The sequence below is a fragment of the Dermacentor silvarum genome, chromosome 1 (assembly GCF_013339745.2).
Source record: "Dermacentor silvarum isolate Dsil-2018 chromosome 1, BIME_Dsil_1.4, whole genome shotgun sequence".
NCBI lineage: Eukaryota > Metazoa > Arthropoda > Arachnida > Ixodida > Ixodidae > Dermacentor > Dermacentor silvarum.
In genome coordinates this window covers 78,171,018-78,195,661 of record NC_051154.1, presented here as the reverse complement: position 1 = coordinate 78,195,661, position 24,644 = coordinate 78,171,018, and the positions used below count along the sequence as shown (strand labels likewise).

At 46.5% G+C, this 24,644-nt stretch overlaps 1 protein-coding gene across 5 annotated transcripts in view; it reads right to left on the bottom strand.

The window, feature by feature from the left end:
* LOC119431076 (uncharacterized) overlaps positions 1-24,644 on the bottom strand; it is a 140,921-nt gene that overhangs the window by 6,595 nt on the left and 109,682 nt on the right. For all 5 annotated transcript variants that reach the window (XM_049670144.1, XM_049670139.1, XM_049670138.1 and 2 more), the window contains exons 2-11: positions 21,754-21,920; positions 17,408-17,627; positions 14,135-14,272; positions 12,465-12,733; positions 9,676-9,945; positions 6,372-6,644; positions 5,090-5,254; positions 4,132-4,285; positions 3,046-3,343; positions 1,611-1,877 (exon numbers count right to left, since the gene is read on the bottom strand). In XM_049670144.1, coding sequence (XP_049526101.1) covers positions 1,611-1,877; positions 3,046-3,343; positions 4,132-4,285; positions 5,090-5,254; positions 6,372-6,644; positions 9,676-9,945; positions 12,465-12,733; positions 14,135-14,272; positions 17,408-17,627; positions 21,754-21,880 — 2,181 coding nt within the window. In that variant the 5' untranslated portion in view covers positions 21,881-21,920. The remainder of the gene's footprint in view (positions 1-1,610; positions 1,878-3,045; positions 3,344-4,131; positions 4,286-5,089; positions 5,255-6,371; positions 6,645-9,675; positions 9,946-12,464; positions 12,734-14,134; positions 14,273-17,407; positions 17,628-21,753; positions 21,921-24,644) is intronic.

Sequence of the window (24,644 nt, the reverse complement as noted above, 5' to 3'; positions counted from 1 at the left end):
CTCATACCCCCGTAGACGCGGTCTCCCCATTACGACGATAGAAGTGAAATTGTACGCTGGAATGATGAGCGGCAACGAAGCAAGTGTGGAAGAAGACGACGAGCAGTGGCACGAGCGCGTTCGCATGGTTGCGCCGAGGGGCGCCAACGAGCCAGCTGTGGAAGACGACGACGACGCTCAGGGCATCGCTGATTATGATATTTTCTGCGTACAGGGGACAGACGGACGAACCATGCGGGCACCAGCGATTACAATGGAACCTTCGACGGGTAATGTATAAAAGCCGACGCGCTTGACCCGCTGATCAGATTTCGACGATCGACGACTGTGCTCGACGCTATCGTCGTGCTTTGAGTGTCACTTGCTATTGTGGGCTCGCCCAATAAAAAGTTAAGTTACATCATTAGGAGTTTTGCTGCCGTATTCTTCGCCGTCACTACTACGTGACACTATCGTCATTTATATAAGGTATCAATACGTGTGTCAGCTGCTTTTGTTTCAGAGGAGCGATATCAGAGGCCGGGGTAGGAAGGCAGGTGGAAGGGCTCGAAGGGATGGGTACATGAATGTGGAGGAGGCCAGCTTGCTCTCATGAATTTATGAATGTATAGTAGGAGATCATATTCAGCCTACTTCGACGAGCTGATGGCCAGAACTCGATGGTGGCCTAAATCGCCAGAAAAGCGAAAAGAGGCGCACACGGCTAAGTGCCCTGCTGCGTTGTGCTTTAGTCGCATTGTATACATATACTATTTTTCCAGTGACACGTCTAAATGTACAGTGAACTGAGCTATGTGGTACTGAGCCATTATTAATAACAGAGCAGTGACGGCCATACACTATATGGTGTGGTAATTATAGCAGGTAGTGCTAGCATTTTCTTGTAGTTTCTCTGTGCGGTCGTTTGTTTTGTCCTCTTTCTTTCCTCCTCCTGCTCCTGGTTTAGAATGAACACCCGAATGATTATTACGTCGAATGTTATGCGCTGGAGCTTCTACGTCCTTAGTGCATTTCATCGGCCGCGTCTGGCCAAGCACTTCTTTGTACAACACCGCGTGCTGCGAACTTACGCCCTCCACCATTTCATGGCACCGCTCGGACACGTGACAATGCGCACTGCAGCCTTCATTGCAACCGTTAATAATGTTGCCACTTTCAATTTCCTCTGTATCCTGCCTGCCCCACTATCTATACTCACACTCCTGCTCACCGTTGTTCAGGTGCCATTTTCGGACCATAGGCAGACTTTACAGACCTGTATAAAGACCCATAGGACTAGGCCAGCAGAACAATTAATAGTGAACGAAAAACCCCTGCGTCTGGAATGCAGTGATAGTGGTTATCTCCTTCCCGAATAAGCGAGGTCGACGAGATTGAGTTTGAACCGCACCGCACAGTTACATTTATGAGATTGATAAGTACAGGCTATGCGCTGTAGTTCAAACTCATGTTCAACTTGTACCTACGATTGCCGACAACGTGACAAAGCTTCCCCTTCCGTTCCGCACCCATGGGCGCGTTCGGTGATGCAGAAGATTACAATCCTTCTCGCTAACTCGAGGTGCGTTATGAAACCCAGCGCAGCGGTACAGATAGCGCCGTGTTCCTACCTGACCTGTAGCAATCTGCTTGTAAGTCGCCTTCCAGAAAGCGACAGTCTTGTTGTCTTGCATGGTGGCGTTGTCGTCAGCATACGCCTTTGGGTGCAGGCTCATGTAACCGTCGATGGCCACCTTCATCTCACCAACAGTGCAGTTCACGCTTTCGTTGAAGTGCTGATTGTAGTACTCGGTGTTATACCACTCCCGATGGCGCTGTTCTTGCTGGCTCAGCCACGTCGGTAGAAACCACTGGTAACCGTCTCTTCCCGTCATGCCCTGCCAAATGCAAGACACGTGCTAAGGCAAGCATGCTTCTATTGCCAATGCAAGTACTGACGGCGAAAATCCTACGCATTGACAACACAGAACGCGAAAGAACGATTCAGTGTCAAGAAGGTAGAATGGGTGGTTCCAAAGCGCAAATCGTCTCCAGAGTAACACATGGTAACTAGACTTAACGGCCATCGCCTTATGACAGAAGCACATTCATGCTGGTTTTCAAGTCCTAAAAGCTACGTTAAACAGGCTTGGGCATTTCGAGTGAACAAAAACAGTGCGTACTCATTCAAATCTAGGCCAAGTATCGTCGATAGACATATGCGTTACAAGGAATCCATAAATTCAAGCAAAAGCGCGCGCACGCTCTATGACAGTGGCGTCGGCCGCGGTCGCGCAAATAGTCGCCACACGCGGCGTCTTTGGTGGCCGAGACATTTGTAGCGGAGTGCGCTGCCACTGGTCGCCCTAAACTCTACAGCAATTTTGGCGATGCCGGTGGAGCGAGAGATGCGGAACCGTCGTGGCTAGGACTGTAGACTCGCAGCGTAGCAGAACATCATATGTGTTAAAGGGATCTGAACTTGAGCTTGTTGGTATATGGCTTCACTCCGAGAAACAGCGCGATAAATAACGAGACAAGTAAGAAAGACTGGACAGTATTTCTTTCTTGTCTCCTAATTTTACGCACTGTTTCCCGTAATCAAACATATGCGCCCTACCTCCCCCCTTTTCCATAAAAAAAATAAAAAAATAAGGCAAGGGCACACAGTCGTGACGTAGCACACTAACACAGGCTCGCCTCTTTCAGAGGTCTGTGAAGGTTAAATGCGAGCCGATTCAAGGATATCGCACACAGAGGGGGAGAGGCACATGCACGGCGTAGTTTTGTTAGATAGGCTATTACTGAGCATTTTGGAAAATTGTTGCGGGAAAACGTTGCATTAAGAGTGCCCTAAGAGTGCCAGTCGAGAATAAAATGCAGTTCTACAGTTGTGGTAATTCAGGTGCTCTTCAAAACAATAGTGCATGACCGAGTGCTACGTGCAAGTCAAAGTAAGGTCAGACTCGAGGCACCAACGTGTTCTCGTTGACCCGCGGTTCGTTCTCGGGCTGCACCGTTGAAACAGCCATCAGGGAGCTGCGCTCACCGGGAGTTGCCGCGTACCTGCCTGTAGGCCTCGCACATGATGGCGCGGGCGGCGTCTTCATCGAAGCCGCCGATGATGATGCGCGCATTGCGGGTTTTGAGGTCGGCCAGGTACTGGGACATGTCTTGAGACCTGTGCGTGCCATTGTGCGTGCCGTGGTCGTGGGGAAACTTGCGGTTGGTGACGAAGTTGAGGCCCAGCTTTTGCATGTCGTCGTGCAACAGGTTCAGGTACTCGCTGTACTTGTGGCCGTCCTCGGTGAGCGCTGCCAGGCGCCGCCACTGCAGAGCTTGTAGCAGCTTTAGGTACACAAACCTGCGTACAACACGAGGACGCTGTAAAATGGCACGGTCAGTAAATAACCTCGCGGAAGCAGCAAGTGCGAAATGCGAATGCCTTCTGAAGGCGTTGGTTCCACCTTTCTCAGTTTTTTCCCGCACTCTCTTATTTTTTTTCACTTACTGTCCATTGAATGGGCCAAAACGGTGACTCGCCCTGTTCAGAGCCTTGCTGGAGACAGAACGCTAAACCCGTGTCTTACGCAGCTAGAGTGTAATGCGCGGCCCGGCGGTTTCAGCACATAAGGTACTGAAGGTTTCTCTTATCCGAAGTTATGAGACAATTAGTTGCACAAACGTACTTAAAGCGCGGGTCGCGCACGCAGGCGCTCTTATTTCCAGCAACACCAAGGCTCGCAGGTGTGCGCCCGTATACTAACCACTCCTATATCCCTCGCTCACCTTTCCTGTTTGGCACATACAGTTTACCGTTAGACTTCAGTGTCTTGAATAAGTTGTTTAGGTGAGGGTTTTCAAATTTCCAGCAGGAATCGGGCACATATAGATGGCACATGGCACACTGCGGGGCCCATTATAGGGTGAGAGTTGCTTAAACGTTTGGCAGCTTGGAGGGAGAAACGCGAGTATGCACAGAAAGGCGGGAAGTGAACAGCGGTCTATCGCGAGCACGTTTGCCAGCTCTAGAAAGGCGAGAAACCACGTTCGGTAGCCTGTAAAATAGCACCTAGCAATTTCTTAATTTCCGTAACTGCCACTCGGCACGGCCGCCGCCTCGAGGCACACGCTCGCATGTGATTCACGCACCTGTAGATATGGTTCTCAGGGATCGTGCGGAAGAAGTAGGGGTACTTTTCGCGCTTGGAGAAGAGGGCCCCTTCGGCGCTGTAGCTAATGATGGGCGTGTTGTAGTGCTGCGCCACGCCCACGATCGGCTCCAGCGTCTCGGTGCAGGCAGGCCCTGAAAAGAGCACGGCAGTTCCGATGGTACCAAGAGTGAAAGCCTAACCTGCCACATTTTCAATGAAAGGATAAGCACGAACAGTTAAACGTAAGTGATCGATGCCAGGGCGTCCCGTGTACATAAATACAAGAAGCCGCTGATGTTACAACGCAGGAACACAAATCTGTGATTGTAGTCATGAAACAAGAGCATGCGATAAAGTGGTTCGTGAGAAAAAGTATCGGTCTATTCTGAAAGTGAAGAGGTTGTGGAGACGGCCTAGAGAAATGGACCGTCTCCGTTCAGTCCTAGCTCCCAAGGCAGGGCACGGTCTCTGAGAAGATAGATAACGGTTTTAGAGTTTCGGCTGCACGGCTACAGAGTCGACGCTGGCCTCACGTTCAGCGTGCAGCTGATTGCAATATGAAGTCACAGCGTCAGTGTCGAAGGAGTCCGGGAACTGTTCGTACGAACTTTGTGAACTCGGCCCCTCGATATCAAACAGAATTATATGCGTCAGGAACGAACTTTGCACGACTGTATGAAGTGAGTTTTCTCTTTCGAAGCTGAACGCTAATATAATAAAAGTACGCAGCCAGCACTGAATGTGGACGTAGTTGGCCTTGCCGAGGCCCGGAAAACGTAAATGAACCTACGGTATGATACAGATGAAAGATTGATGGCGGAAAGGAAGGGCGCTGACTGGGCGCATGGTGAGGCAAGTTAAGTCAGATCCCAGCCGTCAGCAACACGTCGCGCATGCCCACAATGCGTCCTGCAAGTGAGGCTATCTGCTAGCATTATACTGCAAGCAAAGCTTACCCAAGATGCCGATCAAGGTCTTGTAGGTGGAGTTGGTGACGTAGTTGATGTAGCGCTTCATGACCACGTCCTGCGCACACTGACCATCCTCTTCGAGGATCACAAGTTTGAAGTCCTTGAGAATATTCTCGTTTCGATTAATGCTATCCATAGCCATGCGTGCCGCTGCAACGAAACGCACAAGCGATACAAACATGTAGTAAGGCGTGGCCACACACTGCCATTTGAAGTTGGAACAAACGTGAATGTAGGTGCTGCACGCGCAGAGACCACCAGTATGGGCAAAGCACAGAGTCACAACTGATAATTTTTTTTTTACGACGGCTGTTATGGGGATCACTCCCTTAGTCGTTTTGATGTCCACCGCTGCATACCAGCGACCGCTGCAGGAATTCCGAAGTGCTTTGCAAGAATTTATAAAGGAATAAAGAAAGAGAGAGAGAGAGAGAGAAAGCAAGGAAAGGAGAGGCAGGGAGGTCAACCAGACGAGCGCCCGGTTTGCTACCCTACACTGGGGGTAAGAGAAAGGGGAATAAAAAGAGGAAAACAGGAAGAGAGAGAGCACTGAGTGCACAAAATGCAAATTTGCTCATAATGCTCAGCAGCGATGCTGCAGCAGAGAATTATATTCCCGAAGAGCGTGGTCGCGCCGCTAGCTATGATTGATTGCCGAGTGCAAACTAATTCTTAAAATGTAGAGACAAGTAAGCCCCAAAGGGTGCAAACGTTTCTTAGATTAATTGCAGGGACAAGGTAAGTCCCAAAGGGTACAAAGTTCTCTTAGATTGTAGGGGCAAGCTAATCCCCAAAGGGTGCGAACTTTTGAGTTTACAGTCCTGGCCGGCATCGAAGGCGCACTGAGCGCGGCCTCGACTGCCCAAGTGCGTCAAGCATGGGCATATACCATCCAACCAAAATTTGTCAGGAGGGGCTGTCGATAAGAACTTTAGGAGTTTGAGCAATTGATTCGTTACAGCTGACTTCAGCTGTAACGACAACTGTTGCTATTCGACAACGCGCGTCGCCGGTTCCGCTCCCCAATAGCAAGCATTATATGCCCACGACTCGTGCAATCAGTATTGTTGTAATTCTACATTCATTTCCTTGTTTTGCGTTGGCTACTGTGCACCCACCGCTTTCAATCGCTGCTGTGGCTTTAGGTGGCGAAACAGCTTCACAAACATTATGCGATAGACTGACATTTACATACACGTATGACAATTTGCGATTTGCATATGGCAAGTTATAGAATCTAATTTGTGGAAATGGTCAAGGAACTAACCTGTAAGCACGCCACCCACGCGATTGTAGATGCCGGACATGGGAAAGATACCACCGATATGGAGCATGGGCTTGTCGGCGACCCGTACCGAGAACTGGTGCAGTAGGACCTCGTTATCGAGTAGAAAGTGGCACGCAATCTGGTGGAAGCTCTTCTGCTGCGGCCTCTTGCTCTGGTAAAAGTTGAGAAGCTTTTCGTACTCCTGCTGTGTGAAGGTCATCTTCTCCACCAGCTGATAAACGTCTGGCGCGGTGTCCTTCAGCTTCGACCACGCTACCTGCACGAAGCGCACCGCGGTTGAGCGCTGCTCGCCTGTTCGGCTAGATGCCGTCCGAAACGGCAGTGGTATAGGCAGGGAGGCTATTTCGTACGGTTTCGGGTTTGTGGATGAGAAGGAGGGCTGCGATTACGAGGATTAATCAATAAAGGTTTCCCTTGGCCCACATCACTTTGGTGAGCATTAAAGAAATTTCACACAATTCTAAACGCGCATCTCTATAGGCCAGAGAAAAATATTCAGCCCTTTCCTAAGAGCTATTGTTGTTTCACCGTCTGAAGTCTGAGGAAGGTGGGATCATAGAGCCAGAGGTCAGTGAATAACTTTCTGAATTTCAACGGCAACACACCCCACCAAATGAAATAACGACGTGGTATGGGACAGATGCCCCGTCGTATGACGTCGTTAAATACTGGCTTCGGCAGTTAAAATATGGACGGAACTTGGTCGAAACGGCACCGACTCCAGGTTGACCTCATTGAGCCATTGATGGGGACATTGTTATAAAAGTGGAGACGGTCATTCGGAAGATCACTGCAGAACGATTCAAGAACTAGCTGAAAAGTTTAATTTCAGCGTAGGGTCTACAGGAAATATTACTCGGGAACATCTGAACACACGAAAGGTGTTGGGGCATCGGGTTCCTCGCTTGCTTTCTGCTTTTCACAAGGAGGACCGAGTGACCTGCAGCCATGAAGTTTTGGTTACGGGCCTTAAAAAACCAAGATTACTTTTTGTATTATTGATTACGCTGGACGAAACACGAGTTTGTTGCGAATTAGAAAGTAAATTCCAGTCTAAACACCGGAAGCACTACCAATCGCCGTCCCCTTAAAAAGACATGTGTGTAATTTGCAGCCAGGAAGGTGATGCGAACAGTTTTTTGAGATCCGCAAGAGGGGTGATGACAGAATTCCTGCCGAAACGTGCCACCGTAACGGGGACCTGTTATGCTAATTTGTTGACAAAATTTTGGGAAACCATCGAAATCAGCAGGCGTGGCATGCTGTGAAAAGGCGTCCTGGGGCGGTATTCTGTAAGAGTCCAATTAGTGGACTGTCCATTTCGGCTGTCGCTGATTGGCTGCTGCTTCACGTGCAGGAAAGTGCCAGCCAGTCTCCTTCCTGCACGTGAAGCAGCAACCAATCAGCGACAGCCGAAATGGACAGTCCACTAATTGGACTTACAGAATACCACCCCTGCTCTTGCAAGACAATGCTCCTGTTCGCAACTCGCATGTTGCTCAAATGGAAGCACGGTCCTCTGGATATTAAATTCTTCGTAATCCCTAGTACTTCCTCGACACTGAGTCCTCAAATGTCCACCTCTTTCTATATTTGAAGTCATTTTTTGAAAAGCAGACAGTTTCCTGATGATGAAACGCTCATCGCCGAAATCAAGTCATGACCCCAAGGCCAACTTGAGGACTTTTGTGGTATCCACAGCTGCGTAAGATAATGGCAGAAGCGCGTGGCTCGCGGTAGCAGCTATGTAAAGAACGGGAAACAAATATGACAGCTTTCGCGCTCCTCAGCCAAGAGAAAGTGGGTCAGGGGAAATCTTTATTGAACGCCTCTCGGATCTCCAGTCTGTTATGCAATTGTTCCTGCCGGCACGTCCTCGCCGAAGGACAGCGGTGGCATGGGCAAGAAATAACTAGCGCACGACCTGTACCCACGATATATATATATATATATATATATATATATATATATATATATATATATATATATATATAAAATGTTATTCGAGGGGCGTAGGCATATTCGAGCTTGCGAATCAGACCGCATTTTTTACTTGATTCGTGTTCGAATCTACATAGAATGACATGCAAAATTTTAGAATAATCGCTTAGGGCCGAATATATGAGGCAAGTATGTATACTGAAACCTACATGAAGTGAGACCTATGCAAGTGGCGGCTGTTTTATAACATTCAAAGCGGCAAAATTGACATTTTGGTCAATTTATTTACTACGGAAAGCAAATATGTACGTGGTTTACCTATATATGTTATTTCTGTATTGGACCAGGTACTAGCCACATAGGCTATTAGTCCGACTATTTTTGTACGCATTCCTTGAATTGTTTAAATAAAGGTCATTTTTTGATTGAAAAAAAAATAAATGGAGAAATTGAAGCCGAGTAAAAGTGAGACCAAGTCTGCTTAGCAGAAATCCTGAGACTAGCACCACTTCAAAGATCCACAAAATCTGTTTTGCTCCCCAAACTTTGACCACCTGAGGAACCAAAGCACGGTACACGATCGTCTTTTTGCATTCCACTCCCATCGGAATGCTGCCACCGAACCCGCGACCTCGTGCTCAGTAGCACAACGCCAAAGCACCGCCCCAGCGTGTGGCTATATTGAAGCAAATTATGCCAACACGCGAATACCGCAAATATACGCAAAGTGCCTCGAGTGGCCAGTCGCGCGGCAATTTTGCGTGTATTCGTGGGCTTCGTTCACACTCGGAAAAACACTTTTATGCAGCACGTATTGAGCAACAGAAAGCTGCATCGGGAGTTTTTCATGTTGCTCTACAATTTTCTCATTGACACTTTTCATCGAATTATAATATTTGAGAAGCTGATTAACAAATTAAGACACTAATTATGTAATTACGCGGAATGCAAAAAATAATCTGAGTTGCTCCAAGCGACGGCAAACAACATTACCTTGCCTCTGTCCAGCTACGTGGCATTTGCATATTTTTAAATCATGGTGCATGATTGTTGGGACACCCGGTATACTGGTTTCGATATCCGAAAGCATTCTTTCCCAAATACTGAATTTAAATATAAATAGTAGTTACTTCACTAACACCGCTGTTATTGATTTTATTTATTTGATTTCTTTTATTGCTTTCCGATGTTTTCTTAGAGATATTGCTTTTTGGTTTTGCATGTTTCGCTTGTCGTTCACCAGAGTTTGCACTGAATGTTAATGAGACAATCATGTGTATACGCTTATATTTTTCAGACGTGTTCTTTTCTGAAAGTTGCCGTTGATCACATTCAGGAAAACTTGCCCGTTCCATGTTGTTGACTTCGAAGAGACAGTTTGACGTGTCGAGATTTCCCTGCAGGGCACGGTCCTCGCAATGAGGAAAAGCGATGCGCGCGAGATCGTGGTTGCTGAACGTCAAGGAACTGGGCCTCCAGTTGAAAAATATCACCGGCTGTTTGCGCTCTAGAAGCTTATTGACATAGGTGTCTAAATGCTTGCCGATCCAAACCACGTTCACACGAAGCTTGAGCGTCTCGATCTGGTGCTTCAGCAAGGCGTATGTGCTTTCTGAAATAACAAAGACAAAGAAAAGTGGTTTAAGAAAGGAGGGAGGAAGGGGGGGGGGGAGGCAAAATGATTGTAACTGCAGCTATAAGCTTGATGAGCATAGGTGAATTTCTTTACGCATAGAAGTAGCTAACACCGCGTTCGTCCCTTCAACGCTTCTGTGTGCTCGAATAGTTTGACGGAGGCTGTGAATTACGCCCACATGCAAGCTAGCATCTAACACAATTGACCGCTTATCGAGTTCATTTTGAGTCAATATAAGATCAATTCAACGTCAATTTCTAATGAGTACGCTCCATAGAGATTTAACTGACTACAGTTAGGAGAGCGTCAATTGGCTCGCACTCAATACGAATTTATTTACCTAAAGTTAAGAAAGCTTCAATTGACTCATACTCGATGCACATTTAATTGACTATAGATAAGCGACAGTTGACTCGCACTGGATACACATTTCATTGACTATAGTTAAAATAGCGTCAGTTAACCCACACTCGATACACATTTCATTGGCCAGTTCATTGAACACACTCAAAACGTGAAAATCGAAAGGTATTCGATTCGTTCGTCGGCTAATCGCTAATCGAAAGGCATTCATTACAATGAGGTTTTATATTAACAGCATTTTTTTCTTGAGTTGCCTATTAGATTATTATAAACATACAAACATGCCATAAAGATTTATTGTTTATTTGCATAGAAAAGTGATGCCCCCACTGGCACTACCTTGTAGGTCGAAACAATGGCTATGTAAGTCGGTTGTAAGGACTTCGGTGTAGGCAGCGCGAGAAGTGTTTGTGTGCGAATGTGTCGTGCGTGTCTGTTCTCTGTAGGGTGTAGGGGCTCTGTTTGGTGTAAGATGTGTTTGTATGTGAAAGCGCTATTGTGACCCGGGGACGGCTCATAATGTGAATCTTAAAAAAAGCAGGCTTCCGAGTTAAAAAAAAAATTCTTTGGTTTCAGTGACACTAGGAAAATTACACCGAATAATGTCGAATATACGGGACATCGGTGTTTTTCCCTAAACAGAGCAAGTGCGGCTCTTTTTTTTTTAGAGTGAGGCTAGCCTACAAGGTTCTTTTGACTTAGTCAACAGGCGTCCAATAGGCATACTAAATAAAAGATGTTCGATTAAATCACGGTGGTTAATCTGTTTAAAAATCTCCGTAAGAACATTTCAATAAAAAATTCAGTTTACACCCAATACAGTCCTCGGAGGAACTTAGTAGAAGGTTAATTAAAACTTATTATGTAATTAAAACCTAATTAAATTATTGTAAGTCAAAACAAAATATTTGACCACATTAAAAAGAAATACATGACCTTAGATTACGGAAAGGCAGCTACGGTGAAAAGTATAAGGCCGGCCTGCGGTGGTTTGTGAAGCGGACGAGATCAATTATCGCACAATCTTCAGCGAGAATATGAAAAAAAAAAAAAAAAACCTCGCGTGACTGAAGATTTACTGATAGGCTGCAACGTGGCATCGCGTAATGACTGTAGGAAGCACCGAAGCGGTCCTTTCAATCAGAAGTATCACGCCTAAATTATGATTTCGTGGAGACTACATAAACCAACATTGCAGGCACACTTTTGAATCAGTCTCATGTGCATGTTGTGAGAAACCGGTTTACGAGGTGTAGAGCTCAATGCATTGCTACAGACTGAACCGATAAAAGAACGCTTTCTCCGCTACCACTTGCACGCAACCATGTGATGTGCCTTCATAATTTTTTTGTTTGGGCAACAGTGGTCTCATTTATGCGCTGTAAATCGTTACACACCGTACAAGCTACCCTGCGCTATTCGAACGCATCATCGACACATCGTGCGCAGGACAGGCCATGGCGATTCGCCAGCTCGCACTTTCACTGCTTAACCGTGCCATTAGTTAAGCGTAGTGAAGATTGCATTTCGAAGCACAGAATCAACCAAATGTGACCCGCCTAGAAGAACATGTGCAATCATTTCTGAAGAACACTGCTGTCGAGTCAGGGCGGCGGGAACCACAATAGTTTGCATACGAATCCGACGCAAGCGGGTCGAGTCAGAAGCACGCAGTTTGCGACGAGGCGAGAAAATAGCATCTGGTCCTTTGTTGCCGGACGCTAACTGGTGACCAGGCCCCGGAAAATGTGCACAAACCTTGTAAAGCGGGCCGTGCCGAGTCATACTATATATAGCAAAATTAAAAGAGAGCAAAAAAAAAAAAGGACACTAACAAGACTGAACAACACGAGCGCTTGTGTTGTTCGGTCTTGTCCATGTCCTTGTTTCGCGCTCTTTTAATTTTACTATATACCATGAACCAACATGAACAAGCAGCAAAGCTTGTTGAGTCATATTACTGCGTGCAGGATGACTCAGCACGACTCGACGCTCGCTCAGCCCGAGAGGCAGGCTGCAAGCCGACAAGCTCACTCGACCTGCTTTTGCCGTGTTCACGCAAACGTGAGGACGACTGACGCGATTCGCGCATATATGTGGGCAATCTATACTCGGCGCTGGGGCGAACTCACCTGGGAAGTCTGCGATGAGCGTGGCGCAAGGCACTCCCCGGCCATCCCTGAGCGGGTCGCACAACGGAGACCGATAGACGCCGTTGCGGCAGCCAGTGAAGTTGCAGAGGTAGCCGCCTCTGGACAGATGATCCTGTAGCTTGTCGTCGTGGAGCAGGTCCAGCTGGGACGTCATGTTGGCCGAGCGGTACGAGCGCCAATGGTCAAGCACCATGTTGTACTTGCTCCAGAATTCTTGGGCCGTTTGCTTCGACACATACCAGCCATACCTGAGAACGAACCGCGAAGCACGGTGCTCATTGTGGTGTCAACCAATAGGCACATGCTACTGGGAAGAGCACGCTGTACGGGAGACTGAATTACCCTAGATTCAATGGATCGTTCATATTAGACGCCCTGCAGTGCAATAAAAATATTTTACGAAGGCAGTTATTAGTCGCACACACTGTCACCAGAGCTGAGGCAAAGAATGTTGCATTCCATTTCTACAACGCAGCAGCGACATGCCAACCTGTTACTTTCAGCCATAACGCTAAGCTTAGTCGCTAACACGTAGGCGGCGATAATGATTTGGCATACAACTTCCACTGTGACTGCATGCTATAAATGTCAAAATTAGCGAAGACAGCGTGGAAAAGATGAGGACGTGCAGATGGCTTAAAACTGCAAGCTGTATTTCTCGTACTTAAAAGGTTGAATTACGATGATGTGCAATTTGGCAAACTGTTTAGAAAACGTTACTTCTATTCGGATGTACAAGGCCACTTTCCCCAAGCGCTGCGGCAACAAAGAGAGGAGCGCTGCCACACATTTAGTTCAGATACAACTGGGCCATTCACGCGAAACGTCCCATACCCTAAAAGGGGTCATCGCCGATTCGCTTAGAAAAAGTTGGACTAGTTGGCTGTTGTGTGAATGAGGTTCCACCAAAGTATATTTCACTAAAATTTTATTTTTGCTGAAGTAAGCGCGCTTTCAGTTTTCCTGAAGAAGCAAATGTTGGTCGGAGGTAACTTTTTTAAACTCAAGTGTGAAACTGGGTACCATGACAAATCTTATTTTAGAATATTTTATTGGCGTGGTTCTTTCACGTGAAGTCATAGGTGAACACATTTATGAATTTTCCGCGTTTAATTGGCTCAATAAGAAAGCAAAAAAATTGTGCATTTTTATTAAATCTTTGCATAAACAAGCACCTTTGCATCTTTCGTAGCAATTGCTACGATTGGGTGGATGTCTCATTTTCCATTTAAACATCTGTAATGTTTAAGCCAGATTAATTATTTACCGTTTTTTCCAGTAGATATAGTTTCTCCTAAAATAATGTTAGACAATGAAATTAACCATTTAAAAATACTTCCGATTTTCCTAAAATAACTTTTTGACGATGTTCAGACCTAAATTGACCATTAAGGCCCTCCAGATAAAAATACGTCAGAAAGCTCATTATACGCACCGACATTCCAGCTTATGAAATTTTGAAATTTAATTTGAGTAAATTTTGTTCCCCAATTTTTTTTCCTGAAAAATACTTTCGTGGTGCCTTATTCACACAATCATAAACAAGCACATTTTTTTCCCCAAGTGAATCAGCCATGGTCACTATTGGGGTCTGGGACGTTCGGCGCGGAATGACCCAGCTGCAAAACCTTTAAGGTCATCAAACTCACCGTCCGAGAGGACCCAGAGGACCAATGTCCGTGATGCGATCTGTTCGCAGCCATGGTTTGATGTCAAAAGAAGGTCCCATCCAGAGTTCCAGGTTTATCATCGTCTCAGGAACGTGGTCACTGGGGACGTTGCAATCACTGGAAGGCCGCACAGAACGACGAATGCAAGAAAGTGATAACGCTCGGTAAAGCATGTGATTATTGATTGAAACCTCGATTCACGCGGAGAAGAAAAAAAAATGCTCCTTTGCCTGTCTCATGGACGGGACCGGCGCGGGTGCAATGAGGGTGCCGGAATAGCCTCAGGTTCTTGCGGTTCACCTACGGTATACTGCCCATGCCACGACTTACATTTCCTTGACCTCCCGCTTCATAAAAAGGTAACGATCCGTTGGAACACCGTTTCATACACGGACGTGTGCACTTGTACACAGAACAACAATTACGAGCGAAATCCGGCCCTTAGTCCGACGAATAAGAAGCCACCGCGAGCTTCTTCCAGCTGCGTCAACTCCGGTGCCGGGTGCGGGGATTATCTAAAAAATCAGCACCCTCGAAAGTTACGGAGGCAATTTCTGTGAAGTATATTCGTTGAAACTAAAACGTTTTGATGAAAATTGGACGCTCGGGTACTCCTTATGCCGACAGGCTCGAGCCACCACTGATTAGGAGCACGTGAACATCGTGCGGCGGAAAGCGAATCGCTCCGTCTGCTAAGGCACGTGGATGTCACAGTTATCGGCCATTTTAGTGCAATGCTAGTGAAGTTATCCAAGAGTCAAAAGCGACAATTCGTGGTGCTGCACAGCTGACGCGCGTTGCTAGTAGAAGGAACGTCTATGGCCTTATCTGAAAAGGTGTGAGTCCCGTAAAATGCAACGGTGACACACACACACACACACACACACACACACACACACACACACACACACACACACACACACACACACACACACACACACACACACACACACACACACACACACACACACACACACACACACACACACACACACACACACACACACACACACACACACACACACACACACACACACACATATATATATATATAGTAGTCAAGCACCCACATAACCTGGGAGTATTTTTTTCGCTGGATTCCGACTCGCGAGCCTGGGCCGTCAATCCTCGGCACGGGGAGGAATAAAAACGCAGTTCAAGAAATTTTTTTCCTCAACTGCGAAGCTTTCTTTCTGAGAAACCCGTAAGAGTTTCCCTTGTAGCTTCGCGGTACAGACGGGTGGATTACAATTTTTCCTTTCATATACCAGTATTTGTATCCATGCTCTGAGTGGCATGAGAGCAGCTGTCTATTTAAAAAAAAATTAAGACCCACTGGCTCGCGCATATATCTAACTACACCAGATATATCTATCTGGTTGGTAAAGCTGCACACAAATGTTAATTGAGTACAGTGAATGACGTCATAGTTCATCGGAAATCCACTAGGTGGAGAGAAGTAATTAAAGGGAAAATGAGACATCCACCCAACCCTACAAAGGAAACTCATACGGGTTTCTCGAAAGCAAAGCTTCGCAGTTGAAGAAGAAGTATTGAAGCTCTTAGACAGGGAAGGCTTATGAGTGAGGATAAACGGCTAATATTTTAACAACCTTCGGTTTGCAGATGACATTGTCTTGTTCAGCAACACTGGAGATGAATTTCAACAAATGATTGAGGACCTTCGTCGAGAAAGTTCAAGAGTTGGGTTGAAGACCTATATGTAGAAGACAAAGGTAATGTTCAATAGCCTGGCAAGAGAACAAGAATTCATGATCGCCAGTCAGCCTCTTTATGTGGGTCAATTACTCACAGGCGACTCTGACCACGAGAAGGAAATTTACAGAAGAATAAAAATGGGTTGGAGTGCATACGGCAGGCATTACGGTTACCAAATCCTGACTGGGAACTTGCCACTGTCATTGAAAAGAAAAGCGTACAATCATTGCTTTCTACCGGGTGCTAACATATGGGGCAGAAATTTAGAGGTTGACAGGGAAACTCGGGAGCAAGTTAAGGACCGCGCAAAGAGCGAAGGAACGAAAAATGTTAGGCGTAACGTTAATAGACTGGAAGAGAGCGGTGTGGATCAGAGAGCAAGCGGGGATAGGCGATACTGCACACCTTTATACCCCCGTCTATATCTCCCTTCTTTCTCTTCCCCTTCTTCCTTCCCCCAGCGTAGGGTAGCCAACCGGACTTTTGACTGGTTAACATCCCTGCCTTCCTTATATCTCCCGCTCTCTCTCTCTCTCTCTCTCTCTCTAGTTGACATTAAGAGAAATTCATGGAGCTGGGCAGGCCATTTAATGCGTAGGGCAGATAACCGGTGGACCATGTATATTACATATATACATTAGTGCAACTAACGGTGGTCTGCTCTGGTCTGCTCTGTGTCGAGGGAGCTCCTGCACAACACTTCGCAGTGTTGTGAACACCGTTTCAATCACAGATCAGGGACCTCAGAGAGGTGCGACGCAACGCTAACGCATTTCTCTCGCATTTACCGCTAAATTGCCACTAAACCTTTTCTTTTTCCGTAGCTATTGAGCATATTTAATTGTTAAATAAAATGATCGATCTCCACGTTCAAGAAAAGCGGCATCGACAGCGTCCTAAAATGTAAGCCGTTAGTGCCATTGCTACATTTGATTTTCCCGGACTATACATTTGCTGCACAATACAGCATTACTTGTCGCATACAACTTCGCTACTTGGCAATTGAATTAAACCTGACTAAGTGCTGAATTAAGTAAAAAAGATTCCAATTTCGTTCTTATTCTTTGTGCGAAATTTCAATAATGGCGTCAAACGACACCACCAGGACTGAAAGGTTAGTGATTCCCTTTACTAAACTAGTATGGCAAGTTGCTAATACATGCAGCAGGACAGATTATACATATATGGCAGCTGCGCTACTATGCGCCATCACGACCGCATGTGACGCATGTGAATGAAGTAACAACAAAGCTTGCGATCTGCAGTATACGTGATGAACAAATGGGTTCGGGAATGAACAAATAGGTACTGCCGGGAGGTCTTCAATATTGCCCAAAATTTAAATGTTGCTTTTACTGAAATTTAATTGCGCGCCAGTTACGTATTGTTCGTCTTTCAATGAAATGTCACCAAAATGTCATTCCGCCGGTCCACAAAGCAATGGAAAAGAAAGGAACGGCTGCCACACCGCCTTGGGTGCGTCGCGACAGCGCGGCCACAACATGGAGCAACGCAAACGCACAGGAAGCTCACTTGAGATCAACGCATCCGGTCAGCCGCTGCAGCGAAGACTCTGGGTCGATGCTGCTTGTTGGTCGGATGACTACGTCCCGGTAGCCCAGCAGTTCGGTAACCAAAATATGGAACATATGCGTGACCAGCCGGTGCGTGGGCCTCTGGCTCGTCTCGACGACAATGTTGTGCGCACGGCCGTTGACGTACATGATGCGGGGTGCCGGCTCGGGCTGTTCAACTGCATAAGGAAGAGGCACCTGTAATTTGCGAGAATCTCGACAACTCAAGATGTTTTTTTTTGTGTGTGTGTTTCCCACCAGCGGGGGCACAGGAAGATATAGCTATGCGTTTAGTCGGAAGACTTGCTTTTTAGTGCTGAGGACAAAGAAACAGCGCAGCTAACAGAAAGAATTGGAAAGAATGACAACGTGGGCGCTGCCAGCTGCCAGTGTTCTTAAGTTCTTTTCTCTTAGTCTTGTTACTTGGGCTGCTTTCTTGACCCAAATGGCCCGTGAGGAACAAAATGCAGAGAGATAGTAAGTTTATACTTAAACATGTAAGTTATGCAACTCTTCATCTTGCAATAAAAAAATGCTTCATTAACCTTTGCATCATTAACCGTTTTCCCAGGCTATAGCAAAGACACAGGTAGCAAAAGAAAACTAACCATTTAAATGGAAGTCATAAATATTTCCTTTGCCTTATGGCACTGGACGGTGTAGGAAAGTACGTTGATTTCGCTGATGCGATATTTATGAATTCGACCTACGTTTCAATTATACCGCCTTCACAAGTCTCGTAAAGCACCAATGTAATGTCAAACACATCGCGCAAACCGATTTTGCATGTCAAGACGGGGTTGAACTAGCGAAATTCAATTTGCATGATCTATGCCAGTATTATAATATCTCGTGCGTTGCTGCACATCGTACGTACGTGGGAATTTGCAAAAGGCGGCTGCATGCAAAGCTTCTTAATTTTCTCCTTTATGCATGGGGAGGGGATCCTCTTGAGGGAGTCATTCACTTAAGCATGCTGGATGTCAAACCAAAAGAGTAGTCCACACTGTTAGCTGGCTAACGAATCTAACGGCACGTGATACTGAATGTAAAATACTTTTTTTTTTTGTACAGCGAGTAGTGCCTTCGAAAGCAAGGAGCTGAAAGAAAATCTGTCACACACCTGCATGGTGCGCTCTCGCAAAATGAAAGACGATGTAAGGCGATCAAGAAACGTTTACCACAGGAAAAGAAGCAGCGTCATAAATTAGCCCAAGTGGCTTTTTTTTTTTTTCGCGTCACGTGCACCTACGGTATTCAAACATCCCGCTGTTTTTTGTAGTTGAAACAGATCTTTTAAAAATCGTCTGTGACAAAGAGCTAGACGTTACTTGCGGGACAAATCGCAATGCCCAGATGGCTAACTACCTTCATAATTATCTGCTTTAGAGCACATGTTGAAACTGTGAAATTGAAGCCGGACAGTTGTGAAGCCATGTTTGAATAGCAGAAATCGTAACGTTACACCACTTTCGAGATATCTGGCCTTAAAGTGTGCTGAGATTTTGCAGGATTGCCAGGTTTAGCTAGTTTGCGTTAAATTGGCTACTTTTGAAGGCTTGTGGCGGGAAAGTTTTCGGGTTGGCTACTTAGCTACTTTATGAATACCTTTAAACAACAGTTTCCTGTAAGAACTAACAAATAAAAAAGATCAAATATTATAATTGAATTGTATATTTCACTGTACAACGCCTCTTGTGACACTTAACGTACTACGACGAACATCACCACGTGTATTTAGAAAGGACGACGCAATTTCGAATATATTGAAGATTCAGGGTTTACGTTTGGGCTGATGGGCCAGCATTCTTATTCGGGATTTGTTATACCTCCTCAAATGATTGATTAAGTAAGCGCAAGTATTCATCATTGAACTCTAGTACCATAGCAAATTGGTCGTGTGCACAATTCTCGCCCACTTTTAGTCGGTCGTCAATATAACCGTGCCATATATCAATATTGTAAGAGAATATCATATAGTCGGTATTCCTTATCCCTTGAGGAAATATTTTACTAGCAGTTTTTGTAAGCAAATATCGACGTGCTCCTGTGTATTTACTCATTTTCATTGTGGAACCGTAATAAGGCTTCTGTTTTAACCTTGTAGTTGTCTGAGTAATCAACAGTCAAAGGAGACTTTCCGTGGACTGAACCAGAACGTGTTCCTGTTGAATGAATTTTGTCATTTGCACATTCCAGCAAAACAGAGCGACGAGAGATCGTAATACAGGCTTTTAAACGAAACCGGGGGGCGCTAAACCGGGCCGTTCCAAAAGGACTCGTTCATAATCGGCCTCAGCAATGTTTTTCCTAACCTGATTGCCCATTGCAGCAGCTTGACGACTTTTTGGCAACTTTTTAAGAAGCTGCAGTGAACTGCCTACTTTTATGCCTGCTTTTATAGGCTTCCTGACTACTTTATACTCTTCGGACCTGGCAACCGTGGAAACCTGGCTACCGCAGCGGTGGCCTAGCGGTAGAGCATCCGCCTCGTCTGCGGGAGGTACCGAGTTCAAATCCCGGTCTCGCCGGGAACCCACCGGTTTTTTCTAATGGGTAGGTAAGGATGTCCCCTGGCCTAGTGCTCGGCTCTCATGGGGATTCACATCTCGAAAAAGGGGCCCAATAGAGATTTACGAGTTGTCTCTGGGCGCCTGTTTGTCCAACCACAGACGGCCTTGATAAAGAGCATCCGCCGCGGCTGTGGAAGGCAAGTGCTGCCGCCAGGTACCCACCGATAAATTGGGTACAAGCGCGCTCCCGGCCTGCAGTCTCGGCCATTATGAGACCTGAACGCTTAGAAAGGGGTGTTTGTCTCCAACCCGAAGGCGTCCCCACCTCAATAGGTGCTTTGGAGCCCCACATGGGACATTTCCGCCACGGGAGCGGCCCAAACATCACTTTTTTGTGCTCACGAGGGTTTCGAGTGGAATTTAGGGCGCAGGCTCCTTTCCCAAGCGTAATCGAACCCGCAGCCGAGGCGGGCGCCCTACCACTAGGCCACGGCTGGCCATACTGGCGCTCCAGTTAACGGTTTGCCAATAGCGTCCCTCAAGCAGTTTGGGATGATCTTAACTGTAACGCCAATGCATATTTTAGCAGACTTTGGGAACGGATATCTCATAAGTGACGCTAGTCATAAGATTTATGCTAAGCAAAGATGGCTTCCCTTAGTACTCAATTTCAATCTAGAAATCTAATAATTAGAATTTATTAGTGAATCTCTTTAATTAGCCACCTGGACATTGCGATTTATCGTGCAAGTAACGCATGCCGCCTCAGGCAACCCACTTGAACAGGGTCAATGGCACAATATGCTCCAGGTGATTAAAAAAATGTTCGAACAAAAAAAAAAAATAGAACATGGTATAGGTGCACCAGCTGAACTCTCGTTCTGCCTAAGAATTTTCTCTACCTTCATTCAGTCTTCTTCCAAGAGACTGCATCTTGAACGCAGCAGATACGCCCTACACGAAAGTCCGCATCAGAAATCGAAGTCGACCAGTTGCTATAGAAAGCAAATGCAAACATTTAAGCTGTATCACTGTAACTCCTCTGAAAATGGTCAACTTCAAGAAATTATTTTGCAGGTCCGACAGCTGGGCGACCGACACTGAGCATTCAGGTGATCACATACTACGGTGTGCAAAGCTGCAATACCAAGCACACTGTGGTGACGTTCTACATGACAATGGAGAAGACCACATGATGGTTGCTCTTTTCTTCTTTCGCGCTCAGCATGGAGCAAACGATCACGCTGCGTAGGTAACGGAGGGCAGCGGTATAAAGGCACACCTCCTGTGCGTTCGTCAAGTATCGCACACTACAAGGTAATGATCCACTTCCGGCTATGCCCGTGACCAGCGTGAGAACGCAGCCGTTACTAAACCGTACCTGAAGTTGTTTGATACTATAGATTCGTCTTCACGACGCCTGAAGCCATTCGGATTCTTGATTACACGGGCGATGAGAAATCTTGACTGTCAAGTGCTTTAAATGGTCAAATGCCGATTTCATCCATTGTGAAAGTTGAGCTTGGAGCATGGCAAATGACCAAGATGACCTTGACACTGCAGTATAAGTTGCTTTAAAAACACATTCCAGGCCATCGTTTAAGCTGCTTTTGTTTCAACTCAACTGACCACCTCAAAGCTAGTTCTTATATGGGGGGGAAAAGAGTGGCCTTTCCTGAGCAACACATACGCTAATGGTAGTTATCCTCGCCCTGCAGTCACTCTCCATGCGATCCAGTGCGCGACGTTTCGCACTATAGAGTGCAGTAGCGCCGTGCGCGGCCATACTGACCTCCCTTCTTGTAGCAGTTCTCCTGCTGGCTGGGGTCAGTGATGGAGACATAGCGGCACTCTCCGGGCGGGCTCGGCGCGCTCAGGAAGGCCACCAAGATCCACAGGCACCAGGAGGAACTCCTCATGTTAAACGTTCACCCATGGCAGGCCACGAGCTGGGTCGAGCTGCGCACACAATACGAACAGCCGCTCTTGGGAGAGCCATGCAAGCGCGCTTTTCTGGACTGCCTTCGCGGAGTAACGACAAGAATACGCTTGAGCAATAAGAGACGCAACCCCGAATTTGTTTTCAAGCAACGATTGCTCATGAAGTGTTGATCACACACACGCACGCACACGAACACACATATATAGAAAATGCAGGGAGGTCAACCAGACATACGCCCGGTTTAGGACGAAGATAGAGAGATACGGGGAGAGAAAGAGCAGTAGTTGCGTCAGCTGATGATGCGTAGCAAGTCTATAAACGGTCGCAGAAACCTGTCAACTTGCACTGCACTAATGCTATATTGACCCTTTTCGCGGCGATCCCGTGGGCGCTGCCAGGTTTGATCACGTGGTGACGCGTCCATTTCTTGCCTCAACTGCCTCCGTTGCCTCATTGTTTACAATGGAAGTGTATGACACCGGCGCGGCTTAGAAAACCTCTGTTTTGGGAGATATCGTAGACGGTGACTAGGTGGACGACACGAAGCTTTGATCACAGCTTCAGAGAACATGCAAAAGCGCTTTCGGAGCCGATTAAGCTATGTACAAACGGCGCAAGCAGCGTATATGGTGCTTGTTCTAAAAGCGGGGCTAAATATGTATTCCAAGCTTTCCGATTATGAATTCAGTCAGGATTAGTGTGTTTTGCTCTTTGTTCTTTATTCGGCAAATATTTTGAAGCAGTGGCTTGTCAGTTTCTGACTCAGTGAAGTTCCTCGGTGCGGCCACTATCTGATCATTTTCTGCCTAATCGATCGCGGGTGTGCTCAGTTCCGATAGATTTGTTCTTGCTGCGCATAAGGCTTGAAACGCAGCTGTTTTGTACATTGTAATACCTTGTAGCAAATATATATTACAGCTAGTAACTCGCTTACTCTTGTGGACCGTCACGAAACATTCAGCTTCGACCATTCGTGCGCCATAGGTGTAGTCCGTCATTTATTGTGCGTATACAGTGCGTTCTACAGGGGACCCTGATCACGAGAAAGAAATTTACAGAAGAATAAAATTGGGTTGGAGTGCATACGGCAGGCATTACCAAATCCTGACTGGGAGCTTACCACTGTCGTTGAAAAGAAAAGTGTACAATCATTGCATTCTACCGGTGCTAACATATGGGGCAGAAACTTGGAGGTTAACAAAGAAGCTCGAGAACAAGTTAAGGACCGCACAAAGAGCGATGGAACGAAAAATCTTAGGACTAACGTTAAGAGACAGGAAGAGAGCGGTGTGGATCAGAGAACAAACGGGGATAGCCGATATTCTAGTTGACATTAAGCGGAAGAAATGGAGCTGGGCAGGCCATGTAATGCGTAGGATGGATAACCGGTGGACCATCAGGGTTACAGAATGGATACCAAGAGAAGGGAAGCGCAGTCGAGGTCGGCAGAAAGTCAGGTGGGATGATGAAGTTAGGAAATTTGCAGGCGCAAGTTGGAATACGCTAGCGCAAGACAGGGGTAATTGGAGATCGCAGGGAGAGGCCTTCGTCCTGCAGTGGACATAAATATAGGCTGATGATGATGATGATGATGATGATGATGATGATGATGATGATGATACAGTGCGCATATATTCAAGTGTGCGCCCATTCACTTATTCTTGATACGTCGGCGATAAAGTGGGCGTAAGTTTTCCTGCCATTTGGGACAGATGTGTATAGATAACGTGCGCGAAACTTACTATGACAGGAAGCGGCGCTACTTCCTTTGTCATTCTTTAACGAATGGTACTCACTCTTGCCGACGTTCCGGGGCTGAAGCCCTTTCTTTGAAGGTTAGCGATACAACGCTGGCGGAACAGCAAATTTCTGTATCCTCGAGGAAAGCCGTACATCTCGAAGTGCCGGTAACACGTTCGCACAGCGCAGCAGCGGTCCGCGAACTTGGCCACACAGATTCATTCCATTCCTGAACATGCCAGTCAATTTTTTTGCAGCCAATTACTGCACACGTCTTCAATCCACATGATTCAATCTAGCATGATTGGAGCACAGTGCGTTAGCGAAAAATCAGTTGCATTTCCGACAGCTGATCGCACAGAAGCAAGGTAGAAGCGCTAATGGTTTCGTATTCGTGCGCGGTCGCTGAGGAGGGGTATGGCGCGCCGCCGTGGGCGCCATCTCGTTTCTCTAAAACAAACTGCTCCGCGAAAAGGGTCAATACCATGGTGTTCTATACCCACGAGTCGTGTAAGTACCATGTAGCTTCCGTGCTTCCGTTCGGCAAGACATCGCCGAACGCTACGTTCAGCTTACTGCGAATATGAACGGCGTACTGTCATGTTTCCGACGTGATACGTACCTCCTCCTGCAGAACGCCGCCATGCAGGTAGCGCATCCGTCTGCTCCCGCAGCGTTTTTGTTCATTCGCTATCAGCCTCTCCTAGAGCATTTACAACGGCTCCGCCAAATTGTTTTCTGGATGTTTTCAGTTTATAGAAACTTATCGCTATACAACAATCCATTTCTAAAAGCGTCTATAGCACCGGCTGATGAAGCTCGATTGCGCTGGGTGTTTCCTCCAGCGCTTTATATGCAGTTAAAAGTGCGGTGGTACACCCTGCAGCGGCAGTTCACATGAATAATCAAGGCATAAACGGCGAAACGTTCAGCAGAGCAGGCGAATAAGAGGATAGTAGTTTTTGCCGGGCTGCAAGAAGTATGTAATACTGACTATAGCT